General features: G+C 34.1%; 1 protein-coding gene across 2 annotated transcripts in view; it reads right to left on the bottom strand.

Moving 5' to 3' along the window:
• Positions 1 to 15,961, bottom strand: part of ANGPT1 (angiopoietin 1) — a 274,095-nt gene that overhangs the window by 57,016 nt on the left and 201,118 nt on the right. For both annotated transcript variants that reach the window (XM_056109883.1, XM_056109891.1), the window contains exon 5: positions 7,395 to 7,522. In XM_056109883.1, coding sequence (XP_055965858.1) covers positions 7,395 to 7,522 — 128 coding nt within the window. The remainder of the gene's footprint in view (positions 1 to 7,394; positions 7,523 to 15,961) is intronic.

Raw genomic sequence — 15,961 nt, 5'->3', positions numbered from 1 at the left:
AGTGAAAATTTGCTTTACAAAACCTTCATCACATACATTTCATAGCAGAAGGGTCCAGAGAGAAAGTACAGAGAATAGGGCACTTGTCTTGCACATGACTGACCCAGATTTCATCCTTGGCACCCCATATGGTCCCTAAGCCCTGACAGGATTGATACCTGAGCAGAAAGCCAGGGATGGGGGGGAGTGGGGGTGGCATTAAAAAAACCCAATAAACAAATAAGAGTAAAAATTACATCATGTAAATATATTAACGTAGATGTCTTAAACATATTTCCAATAGTGAGCTGATTCCAATCAAATTCCATCAAAGGTACATAAATTACTTATGCAAATTTAAGTCATCTGTTGACTAAACCAAACTATAAAAATAAGTATTATAAACTTTAGTAATAATAATTACTTGTGTATAATTTATTTAAGTATACTTAAAGTGTACTTTTTTTCTTCTTCTGGGTTTTAGGTCACATCTGGCAGTGCTCAAGGTTTACTCAGGCTCTGGTGCTCAGGGTTCACTCCTGATGGAGCTTGGGTACCATATATGTCACTAGGGATCAAACCCTGGTTGGCCTTGTGCAAGGCAAGTGTCCTACCCATGGTACTATCACTCAAGCCCAGGAGAACTATCTTTAAATAGATAAGAAAAACTGCTTTGAATTTTGGGGAGAGATACCAAAGAGTATAAGTAGTAAATACTTGATAATTCTATTTTTAATTTTTTGAGACATCTCCATGGACTGGAGTGATAGCACAGCAGGTAGGGCATTTGCCTTGCACGCAGCTGATCCAGGTTCAATTCCTCTGTCCCTCTCAGAGAGTCCAGCAAGCTACTGAGAGTATCCCACCCGCAAGGTAGAGCCTGGCATGCTCTTCGTGGCGTATTCGATATGCCAAAAACAGTAACAACAAGTCTCACAATGAAGATGTTACTGGTGCCCGGTAGAGCAAATCGGTGAACAATTCTACTTGTCTCCAAAATTATAGAATATTTTATTTCCAAAACATAAGACTTCAACATTTTCATTTTAAATTCATTGAAATGTTTGGGGCAGATAGATAGTACAGTATGTAGGGTGTTTGCCTTGCACATGGCCCACCTGGGTTTAATCCCCAATATCCCATATGGGCCCCACGCATTGCCAGGAGTGATACCTGACTGTAGAGCCAGGAGTATACCCTGAACCTTGCTGAATATGGTGCCAACACCAAAAACAAAACAAAAAAATGAATTCACTGAAATATCAATATAAATAAATATTTGGGGGAAAGTCATATTTATTACATATTTCATTACATATTAATTCCAATATCTTTACTTACTACCATAATTAGTCTTGATGTTTCAGTATTACATTTGGGACAATATTTAGTCTTCAGCATATGGAGAACACATTATTTGCTTGAAGTTTCATCATGAACAATAAGATGAGACTATGACATACTGTATTCCTTCTAACTGCGACAAGCATTTCTTTCCCATGTGGAAAGAAGTTATCCAAATCTTTCAGAGGTTCATGCTTATTTCAATTACTCTAAATACAATAGTTTTTATTTAGAAATTGATTCATTTTCCCTATAGTCCGCCCAAGGAGAGAAACTTTATCTGTAATGGGATTATCTTTGGAGAGCAATCAGTGTAATTGATGTAGATGAATATGGCAGTTTGATTATTCAAGGGTCCAGTTATGGGAAACACCATTCCCCCAACAATTCACTACTAAAGCTTTCTGGAGGCCGGATAAAGGTGTGGATGAGATATAACAGCAGCAGGCAAGCTTCATAGACATAGAGTTAAGCTCTGATTAAAAGAAAAACCTCAAGCATTTTCCCAGAGGCATTAAATTTGGAGCACGAATAGCACAAGGATATGAAAACAAAGACACAGACTGTCATTCAAACGACACAGTTATCCATGCATTTTCTTAGCATGAAAGGAACTAAAGAGATGCATGCCTAGTTATGAACATATTTAACAGGCAAAGTACTCTCCCAGGGCTCTACTGTGCCAACAGCTACCCATTCCTTATGTTTTCATCATACTGGACTTGACTCATCTCCAAGATAGTAAATTTGAAATTCCACTCACTGTCCCTAAATTCCCTCTCTACTAATCCCTTAACCCTCCATACCTGCTCTTTGTCCTCAATATAACCTCCAGCTAAGTCTTTAGGCCTATTTAATTCTAACTCATTCAATTCACTAAATTTGCATTCAACAAATGTATTAGGACATTGGTTCTGTTATAGCTAGAGATGTTATGATGAACAATCATAATCATTACTATTATTATTAGCAATAAATACTGAATCCATAATAATACTGAATCAATAAATTTGCTCAAGTGGCAACAGTAATGTCTCACAATCAATTGTGAGACTTGTTGTTACTAATTTTGGCATATTGTATACATCACGGGGAATTTGCCAGGCTTTGCCTTGAGTCCGAGATACTCTAGGTAGCTTGCCCAGCTTTCTGAGGGGGGGGAGGAATCAAACCTGGGTTGGCAACGTGCAAAGCAAACGCTTTACCCACTGTGCTATCTCTCCAGTCAAAAAAGAATCAATAAATACTGAATAAAAATACTGAATCATACTAAATACTGAATGAATAATGTTATCAGTAGTAATAAATACTGAATCCAGATTTGAACGCTATGTCTATCTAATTTAAAAAATTTCACTGGGGGTAATCTGCTTAAAGTAGAAGTAGACAGCCTGATGATAAATTATTTAAAGGATTTAAAAATAATAAAAGATATGTGAAAGGTGGGGTTGGATGAGTGTCCCTGTATATCCAAGAAACAGATTCTGATGAACAGCTGATGAAGACAAAATACATAAGTAACCTTTAGGTTGGCAGATAATTTCATTTGCTGGTATCTCTAAACCTAGGCCAGTTTATAGCAGATACTAAATGCATATTGTTAAGTAAATGGGGATTTGATTTTTAAAATATAAAGATAAAATAGGAAAACTTGATTAATGGAATGTAATTTAAGCTGGGACTAGATTTTTAGTTAGGGAGGTGATCTACTTAACCAAATATTTAGAACTAATCAAGAAAAATAAAGATTAAGAAAATACAGAAAGAATATTTAAAATGAAGGAGCCATTACTGACAATGAGGAGAGATTGCAGAATTTCTACTGAGAATAAAATCTGATGGCACCCTTTAAAGAATACATGATAGGAATTTGAGATAAGTGATCAATAAATAACTTCAGTAATGAAACTTAAAAGTGAAATATCAAGAAAATATGTTGTTGGAAGTAACCAATATCACTTGTTTATTGAATTTTATAGTATAGAATTTTATTGATTGGTTAATCCATATTTTACATTTTATAGTCGCCAATTATTTTAGTGAGTATTTTTCTAATAAGCAGCTTTTCATTTATAATTTTAAATTGATTAAAAATGTTTAATCATTATCATTTAGGTAAAATCATTTTAGTGCTAAGTATCATGGTTTTGATAAAGGATTCACACTTCATTAAAACTCAGAGAAAGTGAGATCTACATGGATAAAATTATTCAGTCAAGTTACTTGCATTGCAAAATGAGGTGCATAAAAGTTAGGCTGAATATATATATATATATATATATATTTCATGATTTTTAATATGACCAAATAATAACAGATGAGAGTAGCTGTTATGTGTGAAAGATGGGTCCAAGGGAGATGAATTTTAGATTGGCTGGTGCCCTATAATTAGTGTTATCATATTCAAAGTCCACCTCTGATCTCTCTCTCTCTCAGATCTGTAACAAGGATTAAATTAATTCAGGCACATAGGATATTTAGAAGTGTTTGACACATTACACTTTGTCATTCCTCTAATATCAGATATATTTTACATAAACATATGTATTATGTTATCTGTATACCATGAATTTAGGTTTTTACTGTATGCTATATAATAGTGCTTATGATTTATTATTTATAATTTGTTATGAATAACATGGACTGCATAAGGCCAAAATACATGATAGCTCATGAAATTTGTGCTTATTATTATAATGGTCTGTTTTTTGTCAATAGTACTCTCACCACTAGTGTTTGAATAAGCAACATTTTACTGAATATTTAAGAACTTGAATTCACTAATAGACAAAAAATAAATTGTATTTGGAGTTAGAGGAAAGCAGAAAGTGTATGATTAATAGAGGAAAAATCAAGAAAATAGATGTTTTGTTTCAGAAGGATTTGAGACAGGAAAAGGCTTGAAATATTTATTTGCCAATATTGTGAAGTTTGTGTTATCTGGTGGTGTTCTTCCTGTATATAAGATTCTTCCTACATATGTTATGCCTGTTGCATTTATTGATCAGATGATTTGGGTTTAACTTTATCCAAGAAAAAATTGAACTGGCACTTATCCCAGGCAAGGTCAAAGCTTTCAAGCATTAAATACCTTTTAATATAATATGGGGATTAAAACCCAAACAAAAAGAGGTAATTTGATTCACATAGTTTTTATGCTTTTTGCCCTATACAATTTGGAATGATTATGCTAGTTTATGTTGTTTTTTCATAACCTTAAATAGATTTTTTAAAGATTCGATACATTTAAAGTCCTTTTCCAAGAATTAGGGGAATAAAAATTCAGAAAATTTTTATATTTTTTACTATAAGCAGTATTGTAATTTAATTTGGGGGCATTTTTAGAAAAAACTAAACTTACAATAAAGCATTTTGTCTAGAAGTCTATGAAATTAAAGAAAAACATATATTTTTCTACTACTATATGTCAGAGAAATGGCACCAGGTAGATTGTGAGTGATGATAAGTCCTTTGTTCTAGCTTGATCAGCTATGAACTGAAGAGAATATACCTAAATACAAATTCCACATTAACAAACTAAGTAGATTTATTTAACATGCTACTCCAAAGTGTAGGAGTGGGTAGAACATGCCAATTGTAGCTGATTCTGAAATACCTGAACAATTATGTTTTTATACTATATCTGCAGGGTAAATTAGGTGATTGCATCACATTAAGGTAGGATTTTAGGTGGGATTTAAGTAAATGATTGATAGGTTCTAGATTATGTAATTATGTACTACAGTGCTTATGTGCATTTGAACAGCAATAATGCATTCAGAAAAACCCACTAAGGGGGTTGGTGACCTCAATGCTAGCTACATTATAATCAGCTGTTAAAAAGGTGAATGCACAGAGGGCCTGAATAGGGCTATCTGCCTGTGTTTGAGGTCAGGAGGACCCTGTTCCTCATTGTCGTCCTCTACAACAGATGGTTCCCAGACTCAACTCCATTATTATTGGGTTGTCGATACATCCCCAGCTCTTAACATTGCCTCTTAAACATTATGATCCCATCTCACTGTCTCCCTCTAAAATTAACCCCTAAGCACCCCATCACAATACAACTACTTTACCACTATACACTGAAGAGAATTCAGAAAGAGAATGACAGTCATTAAGAATATGAAAAGTAAACAATATTTAAATGTCTTTTCGGTCCTCTTCCAAAAAATTAAGAACCAGAAAACCACCTGAGGTCTCTACATCTAGTTTGAAAAGATAACACTTTTTGAAATTTTGTAGACATTCTTTCTTGGAAAAAGCTGTGTTAGTCAAAAACATTACAAAAAGTAAGTATACATACTGTTCTCTACTTAAAAGATGAATAATTTCTCTTAATATTTTGTCAATTGCATAAATAGCCCAACTTTATTACCTTGTATCTTTTATCCAAAGAAATGCTGGAACTTTTTGTTATGTTTTCATTTAGGCTACCTTGAAACTCCTACCCTTGTAAGAACTTTTGCAAGCTTTACAGTGAGTGAAGATTTTTCTGAGCATATTTAAAACTAGTATCAAATATTTTCTATCTGTGTAACATTTATTTGGAAAAATGATGCTTCCATAGCGCATTTTCCTAGCATTTTATCTGAAAGAACTCTCCCTGACACCTTCCCCCAGCCCCTCTGCATTTTTCTGTTCCTCCTTTCTGTTACAGAACAGTGCAAAGGCATCTTTCATACAAAAAGCTTGTTCCAGCAAAGGGACAAATACATCAAACTAAACCACTACTCATTATTGAAAATAGGGGATAGAGGATGCTAGTAGAGTCTAGTTTCTAGGGTTTGACAATTTATATGGTCTCTGACAATCTGGTCTTTAATATTCATTTTCTCGCCTACTGACTTAGGTATAACCATCATATACTAATACAAGTGTTGGCATTATTTTTAATTGGTCATTCATTTCAGCACACATTTATTGATGACCTACTATATGTTAAAAAAAACACTATACCCCAGCCAAGAAAATTAAAGATAAAAATGGCACAAAAATTAATTCTTGCCTTGTAGAACTCTGGTAGCAAATCACTCAAATTTGCTTCAGTAAATCAAGGAGGTCTTCCAAAAGCATCTTCATGATACTCAAAGAAATAGGGACAAGTGTCTGAGACTTGAGGTGGAGTTAAAAAAAAGAGTTATAAAGCTTTTCTATCTTTTCCCTTGTACTGTTCCTTCTAACACTGCAAGGGAAGTCATTTGGGGGATTTAGTAAAAACTTTTATATGTTGAGTTGAGTAGCAGGGCTATCCACATACAAGGCTTTCCGGAAACTGCTTTAAGATAAATGCAGTTCTCTCACTACACTTTACAGTATGTTATACTTATTTGTGTCATTGTCTTTGCCACTGCACTGGGAATTTTTCTTTTATAATGCATTACTGCTTGCAGCTGAAAAATGACATCCACTTAATATGTAATGAATAGAGAGATGAACCAACAATTTAATGAATAAGAAGTGAAAAGGTCTATAGGAATGAAATTTGACAGCAGGAAGATAGTATTTGCCTATTTAAAATGTTTTGCTTTGGGTCTATTTAATATACTTGAATGCAACCCTCCAACCTTCTTTTCTTTTAAAAGACATTTTTAGAAATTTCTTTTAGAAGAAATATCAGAAGCATCTTTTCAAAATTATGAGGAAGCAGTAATTCTGGAAATAACTTTATGTCATTAGCTCCCTCTCCTCAGGATTTTGGGTAAAGGTAACATGTACTACTTGGGTCCATGGGACCTTGCTCCTAAGTCGTCTTACTAAAAGTGTGCTTTCAAAATGTGCTTTCAAAATGTAAGCTGTATAAGGCAAGTGTTTATGATCAGCAGAACATCCCCAAATTGAGAAAACATAATAGAAAGTTTAGTGTGAAAGAGAGGTTGGATGGTGGGGGTTGGGTAAGTCTGTATAAGAGGATTTTCATCTTTTATGGACCTGGGAAACAGAACATCCTTGGCAGAAAATAGCTCAAGCAAATATATTTTCTGTTTAACAAGCTCACAAATCAATCTGATTATTCAGCAATTCGACTAGGATCTGCTTTACATCTCGTAAACAAACACTTCTGGTTTTACCTTTTTGGGTTCTGGCATATTGTTAATATAAATAGTGTAGATTCCACTTTTATTAAAACCAGCTTGATATACATCAGCACAGTCTCTAAATGGTTTCTCTTCCTCTTTTTTTCCTCCCTTTAGTAAAACTGCAACAACAACAAAAAAAGAGATGCAATATGTGAATAAGATCAGTACTGTTAGTACCCACCTGGCAAATATAGTTAGCAAGTCTTGATTTCTTCCCCAAAAATGTCAGTTTGCATTTACTGAGAAATTAGTCATAATGTCAATACTAGATTTTGAAGTGACTCACAAAATTACAAAGCTAAAGAAATTTGTAGAGAAATTTTCTAACTTTTCTAAATACTTTGTATATTTTTTAAAGATTTCTTAAATGATGTTAATCTTTACATTTTTTTCAGAACATCAATTCAAGGGATAAAAGACGTGATCATGCCTGACCTCCAAATGCTAGCAGTTTTGTCAACATTCTGGAAAACTGTCTAAAATATTCTGACGTATATTTCTTAGGAAAATGTAGACAAAGACAACAAAATCAAACAAAACTGCAATAAAGAGGCTTAAAATGCTAAAAGAAAGTAGTCTTATTCCTCCCTACCCCTATAGCTAAAGTTACTTCTAAAGTGTTTTCATTAAAAATAACAATTTATTAGGTTTATAAAATAGAAGGGTGTCTCCAATTGGATTAACTTCCTCAAAAGAAAATTTTATTTTCAATTTAATACCCTAAAGTTAAACTATTAGGTGAGAGATAGACAATTAAAGGGAAAAAATGAAATGAGATTTAAAATCAAATTAAAAATATGAAGAATGCAATAAAGACTGGAAGTGAAGTGGGAAAAAAGGGAAATTAAATTAGAAATAGGTTCTATCAAGAAAAAAACTTTATTTTATTCACTTGGATGCTCCCACTAAATTCTTAATGAGATTAAAAAGCAATCCATGAAATTTATATTTAGTATTCCTCAGATAAAGATATAAGCAATATATTTGAATACTATTTATGAACTATTATCCCATATAAATAATTTCAATTGGTTTTACTAACTTTTTTTGTAGGAGTTGAAGAATATTTTATAACTTTAAAGTCTCCCGTTTATTTTTATATTTGGAAGCTACAACCACCTGTGTTCAGGGCTTATATCTGGCTCTTCTCAGGGATCACTTCTAGTGGTTCCTGGGAGACCACATGCCTTGTTGGAGATGGAATCAAGTGACTGTGTGCCAGCCAAGAACCTTACCCACCTCACCCACCATACTATCCCTCTGGCCCGAGACTCTCTAATGACCATCTGCTTTAAATCATTTAGAGTCACACTGATCTTTTATAATAAGGAAATTCAGGATAAGCTATGAATCAATGCTTTCAAATTTATTTTAATTGCTCTCAAAAGCTAAAAATACTAGCTTCATTTAAACTTGAAGATGCATGAAGTTACTAATTTCTTTTTTTTAATTTTTATTAGTGACACACCATGAGGTACAGTTGTAGACTTACAATTTTTTGTGCTTGGGTTTCAGTTATACAATGATCCAGTACCCATTCCCCCACCAGTGCCCATTCTCCATCATTTACATTTTTTGAAGTTACTAATTTCTGAGTAATTAAAACAAACAGTCTAAGAAATGTGGGGAAAGAGCTATCTCAATTCAAATATTTCAAACTGAAAAAAAAGAAACTACATTTCAAGAAAATGAAATAACTATGTTAGGGACACTGACAAAATATATATATATATATATATATACATGCATATGTAAAGAGAGAAAGAAAGAATGCGAGAGAGACAATTGTAACATTCAGTAGCATCAAGGTTTTATCTGCAGTTCATGTCTTTATGATTTATCAATACATCTAAATAATAGCATTACTATGAAATTATCAAGACAAACTATGCAGGCAGAAGAATATGAGGTCATATATAAAGAAGTATCCTGTAGTACAGTATAATAAAAAGTAAATAAGTATCACATAGAATATTGGGGAATGACAAAAATAGAAATATAAATGCTTATTCAGAAACCATCTTTAGTGGTATTTGGCATGTCAATCATGATTATATGAAGGTATTATATTTAAAAAACATTAATGCAGTTCAAGCTAATAGATTGTTATTTTTCTAAAATGAAACTTGCCTAAGTTCTAAATGTCTGATTTTCTGTTGAAAGTAACCAAATTAGGTACACTAAGAGAGGAATGGAGAGAAATACCAACTAAAATTTATGAATAACACAGGAAGATGTGGTCAACAGGAATCCAATGGTAAGCCCAGTTTTCTTTTTTGGGGTGAGAGATGGAGAAAGTCATTTATCTAAGAGGAAAATGCTTCTCTTGTTCAGTACACCACTTCCTCCTCTCGTTGGCTTGGCTATGCAGAGTGCATTCCCTTCCCACTTCTTTGTCACCTCCTGTCTGCTTGTCTTTTCCTCTTCAGGAAGACGTGGGTGATGAGGCGGTTGTGTGGGAAGAAAGAAACTATTTCAATAACTAAGAAAAAACCCAAAATGTTGGTATTACCTTCTTCTCTGGAAGCTAGAGTTTAATAATGAGAAAAATACTTGAAGATTCTTCCATAAAAGATACAACTATAGTTATCCTGAGGATCTGTTATTATTATGGCAACATATCTAATGTAGATATTTAACTTTTAAAAATAGTTTGATTACTTTTGACACATTAAACACATTCTTCCAGAGTATATATTCATTATTTCCAAAGATTATACTGGGTCCTGAATTGTTAATTAATAAAGATTATGCAGAAAAAAATTTTTTGCAGGTTATAACTTAGAGTTTAAAGCACTTATAAACAATTTAAAAGCTTTATCTACAATGTTCCTTTGATAATATTATTATATAGTATGTATTGAATGAGAACCTTTTTTACAAGGGTAAAAGACTTTTAGGTTTTATTCTGTTTCAACTGCAAGATTAAAATAGGGACAATGTGTATGTGTAATATATTCATATATATTTCTGGGGCAGGAGTGTAAATAACACACAACATGGAACTAAAGTCTCAAGAATGGTAGTATTTTTCTTGCATGGCAATAACTTTTTTATCAGTGCTGACACTATATCACTGTATTCCTTATTGAAGAGGTACTAGAGCTAGGGAAAGCTATTCAGTCTAGTTAATGGGTTAAAGGATACTGTCATCTTTCACCCACATATGAAAATACTATATTTGCCTAATCACTGGGCAATTCCAATTGACTAGTTACTTTTCTGATTAAATGAACCAGTCCTTTTTGTCAGACTTAGCTAATTGGCTTATTTTACTCACTGACTAATTTAGGGCGTTGTTGTTTAAGTCTGAAAAGAACCCAAGTAATTTAATATACTATAAATTATATGTAAAAGGACACTTAAACATTTTAACACAATGAAAGACAATGATAAATATAATTGAACGCTACAAGTGTCAGAATCAAAAATAAATTTAAATTTTTGTAGGTCTTGAGGGTAAATAAGATGGAAGTTGAAGACTGAAGAAATGTATAAAAAATAAAAGAGAAAACAGAAGAGTATGGAAAGAGGATAAAATAAGTATAGAACTGGGAAGAATAATAAGAACATTAAAAGAATTTGTCTGTCCTAGTGATTCATACTTTTTATAATAGATTCAAAGCATGAATTAAGCAAAACTTGATCTCTGCAGCTAAAATAACTCTTTAACAATATATTTTATATTTTCTTCTACTCTTCCTTAATTCTTCTAGGGGTGGGAAGTGACCCCCAAACAGTGATCAGGGAGCCCAGGGTTCACATCTCAGTCATGCTCTGCCAAGGTGAGACAAGCCAATAGGTATGAAATACTGCTAAGATTTAGGATTGCTACGGGACACCAGGAGTCATGTCTGGTAGGAGCCTTACAGGGATGCTTTTAAGGTCCTCTGGTCCTTGTGTATGGAGAAAGTGCCTCTGACTTATCTTCATCTTCCCATTCCTATTCTTAAAAAGTCTGTCTTTGAGGACCTAGATCCCCACCATCACTGTAAACCCTGTCTACCTTCTCTTTCTTTCTACTGGGCTTCTATCAGAGCCAGGAATTACTCTCTAGGTGAGTGCAATTTATCCACTTTCCATCAACTAGTCCCTTGTACTGGTGAATCCTGACCCCAAGAAGGGTTTACCACTCTATTTCCCACTCGTTTTTGGATTGCAAACACTCTAAGTGATGCTACTTCCTGCCATCCCACGGCATATTTTCTAAATTCTGTTGAGTTCTCCATGATGCTCAGTCAAGTCCTTGGTTATTTCTAAAAGATTTTTTTTAAATATTACCTGCAATGTATATTTTCAGCACTTCTATTTCTTCCAATACTAAAGCTTTTTTCCTATTTTATTTCTTTCTTCCATTTTTTCTTAAATGAGAATCTTTATTACAAAAGTTGACAAGTGAATTAGCATTCCAGTCCGAAGACAGTTAAGGATGAATTTATAAAAGCAAAAACACATCAGCAGCAGACAATAGGTACCAAGGGTAAGGGGCTGCAGGAGCTATGACCAGCAAAGCAAGTTACAGAAGCAACAGAAGCAAGTTGAGAAATTGCTCTTTGCAGGAAAGGAAAGTCAGTCTAATCTTCCCCACGCCTTTCCTCGCAGAAGGGAATCACAGAAGATGACTTTCTCATTCTTTATATAGGACCTTGCTTTACAGTTTACTAAGAAGATGAAAACTATTTGAGAAAAGCCTCCTCCACCTCCTGTCTTTTACAGATTTTGAGACTGTCAATATTTTTGCTTGCTTTCATACTAGTTTCTCACTTAGTTCCTTTTCTACTTCTCAAATTGTCTTTTATCTTTCATTTTCATTGGGTTCTTTTTCTCAAGTACTGTATGAAGGGTCACTCAGATTCCATCATTGTATTTCTTTTCCTTATACGCTTGGGTTTTATTTCACAATCACGGTTTCTAGCTTCTACAAAGATTTCTAAGACACCAGTTATTTTTGACACTGTGTGCACTTTTTAACCTCCAGTTCCTGCTGCTACTTCAACTTTCATTTGTCGTATGTTATCTAAGCTTCCAAGCCTTGCATTCTTTCTTGTATTGGTTCTATAACCCTACCTGAGTTGTCATCATTCAAAATATTAATAGGCTTGCTCTTCAAGCCTGTGTTTTTCCTTGGGCACTTTTCTCACTTGCCTGTCTCTACATTTCTTTGCTTGCCTATTACCACTCTGGAGTAGACTGCTTTCACTCTCTAAAATGTACTTCTCCCTTTCTCTCCCTTCACATCTATCTAAATAAGAAAGTCAGTAAAAACTCTGCTTCACACACACAGAAACTAATGAAAGTGAATAGATAACAAAGAGATTAAGAATTCTTAAATGATCTCATAGAAAAAGCCTATTTTCTCTCTGTTTTTAATCCATTCTATATAATTTAACAGTGATTAAACATCTATTTGTGTGGCTCTTCTTAAATAATAGAGATAATATAATATATATGAAAACTCTAACCTGACCCCTCCCTTTTATTTTTTACCTTTTAGGCCACACTTATTGGTGCTCAGGGCTCACTCCTGGTGGTGCTCAGGGGACCATATGGGGTTCCATAGGTCAAATGTGAATTAGCTGCATGCAAAGCATGTGTCTAACCTGCTATACAATCTTCCTACTCCTCTAAACTCCCTTTAATATGATTACTATCTCTGGGAGAAATATATTAGTCTTAATTATATCTATATATCTATGTGATCTATACCATATTCTTTATAAAGTAATCTATGTAGAGATATATAACATGTGTGTAAAATATAGATATAATTAGGCTTTCCCTCATAACGAAGATAATAATCATTAAAACAGCCATCAGTATATATATATATATATATATACTGGAAAGTGTGATTTACATCTATCAAGTGATTTAATATCTATATTCCCATATTAGGCCCACATATATTAGATATAAATAAATACAGATATACCTTACAATAGCTTTATCTACAGAAGCTTTCAAGATAGGGAAAACTCTGACTCAATCTGATTTATGCAATGAGATCATTTATTTAACTGTCTCCTTGAATAATCTAGGATAGAAGTTAAAGTACGTTCAGATTTCAAACAATGTAACTACGATTTGGTAAATTGACTATCTGATCACAAGATTGCAAGCAACACTAACTAGGGTTATAATGTTTCCAGATTAAATATAGCACCAAAGAGAAATGATGTACACAATTACTACACTGAAGGTACCAAGGAATCTGAAGTATGCAAGATGGCTGTATATATATATATGTATATATATATACATATATATGCAAGGTATACTTGGGAAAGGCTGTCCAGAAGAATCAACACACCTGAAAGAATAAGATATATAAAAAATATTTATCTGAACTAAATTTTAAAAGGTTAATATAGCTAGTTCAAATCCTTTATTCACACCAGTATCATTAAATACATCTAAAACATTTAGGAAATAAATCATTATTTAATTTTCTCATTTGCCTTATCTGTACAACCAAATCTTCATGATCTAAAGGAACACATGCAAGGCATATCTGTCTTTCACCAGCCAACATTCAGTCAATAAGGAACCCGAAACCCTGATTCCAACAGCTGTTGCTTTATTCAACACTTTCCTTCATTTACCCAACCAATTTCAATCCAGATGGTATATCTGCCACCAGCCTGACTTCAGGGAAGAACCATAAAAGCAGAGGCAGAGGGTCACTTCAGTTCAGATGAACCCTCAAGAGAAAACTTCCTGGAATGTGGAGTTGGTAATTCTCTTTCTCAGCAAACAGTAAAAACTTCAGATGGCATTTAGGCTTGCTACCAGACAATGTAAAAAACCAAAGTCCCTGATCTTACTCATTTCCTAATAAGTTATTACAAGGAATCAATTTTTTTTAAGTATCCTTTTAACATCTTAATATGGTTAAAGTTCAAATGTCTCCATTACTTTGCAGCAACTATTACATGTACATGGATCACATTATTGGTTTAAGAGTGATCTGTATGGCACTTCTGGATTATCACCATTAGGAAGTTCATAGAAACAGGAATTTATCCTAAATCTGTGATTTTCAGTTTAATAGATCACTGGTATTAACTTAGTATTCAGAGGAGTAAAATAACATATTTGTCAAGGTGTAAATGATTGAGAAGATTCTTCTGTAATTTTTAGTCAGGCATTTGGCATTTCAAGAAAAGGCCATTTAAAAACTCCCTAGTATTCCCATTTATTTGAAAGGGTACTTTAGAAATAGAAGAAAGTAAAACTTTTATTTTAAGAGTACAAAAGAAATGAAAAGATTTAGGGGCCACAGAGATAGTACAGTGGGGAGAGCATTTGCCTGGCCTGTGGCCAACCCAGGTTCCATACCAGGCACCACATATAGTCCCTGAACCTAGCAGAAACTACCTCTGGATTCAGAGCCAGAAGTGTTCCCTAAGCACCAGAAGGTGCCCCTATGAAAATATAAAACAAAAGAAAGGTCTACAGTAATATTAAATATTTTCACATCCCACAACCTCTGTAATGTAAGCTCATCTATAGGTCCAGCTTTACAAACTCATGAATAATCTCAGAGGAGATCATCTAGCCTCAAAACTTCTCAGATACAATAGTCCCTGGCTGAGAACCAAGGGGCACCCTTGGGAGGGGGGGTTAGACCAAATCCCTGCCCTTTACCAACTCCTGGCAGCCACGTAACAGCCCTGTGTTCACAACGGTCAGATTCCACTGCCTCACGACTGAGCTCTGCAGAGATGCTGATAATTCTAGATACACCATTTTGAAAGAGAATTCTGGGGTCTTCTCAGAGTGTGGTGAGGGAAGATTTCCCATACTCCCCACTCATACTTCCAGAAACCGCAGCAGCCACACCCACATCCCACAATCGTTGCCAAGTAAACTCACTGCCTAATTAAAGATTATGGATTTTCTGGAGTGTGCAACAGCTACACCTCCAAACTCTACAACACCAACATTCCAGCAGAAGCATACCAGATTAGATGGGAATGCAATGTAGAAGCCACATAAGTTCAATGAACAAAATCATTAACATAAGGCTCAACTAGCAACAACAGCCTAGTCAACCCTCAGACAAGGACTTAAAGAGCCCATGGTGAGATACAACAATTTTCACAAATTTGCTTTCACTGAATTTTTTTTTATAATTTCCTTAGTCATTTAGTAGTAACAGGCAATATAAATTATTTTGGGCTTACTACAGAGGCAGATGAAGGGTGATTGGGAAAATGAAGACAATGGTGGAAGGAAGGTGATGGTGGTGGTGGGATTGGTGTTGAGATAGCAAATGCCTGTAACAAATGCATCATGGACAACAATGCAAATCACGGTGTTTAGATAAAGTATAACAATAAAAAAAAATCCACTATTTCCTTTGTGGGTAGCATCAGGATAATTTCTTAACTCATGGGTTACTAAACATCACACATATTGCATAAATACATAAAAAGCCTTATGTTTCTAAATTCAAAACTTCAAAATTGTTATTTTATCTCTTATACACAGACACACATAGACTGGAGCGAAAGTACAGTGGTAGGGCATTTGTTTTGCACTTGGCAGGGCCCGTC

This window comes from Sorex fumeus, unplaced genomic scaffold (genome assembly GCF_029834395.1).
Source record: "Sorex fumeus unplaced genomic scaffold, SorFum_2.1 ptg000002l, whole genome shotgun sequence".
In the NCBI taxonomy this organism is placed as follows: Eukaryota; Metazoa; Chordata; class Mammalia; order Eulipotyphla; family Soricidae; genus Sorex; species Sorex fumeus.
This window is presented reverse-complemented; position numbering and strand designations above follow the sequence as displayed.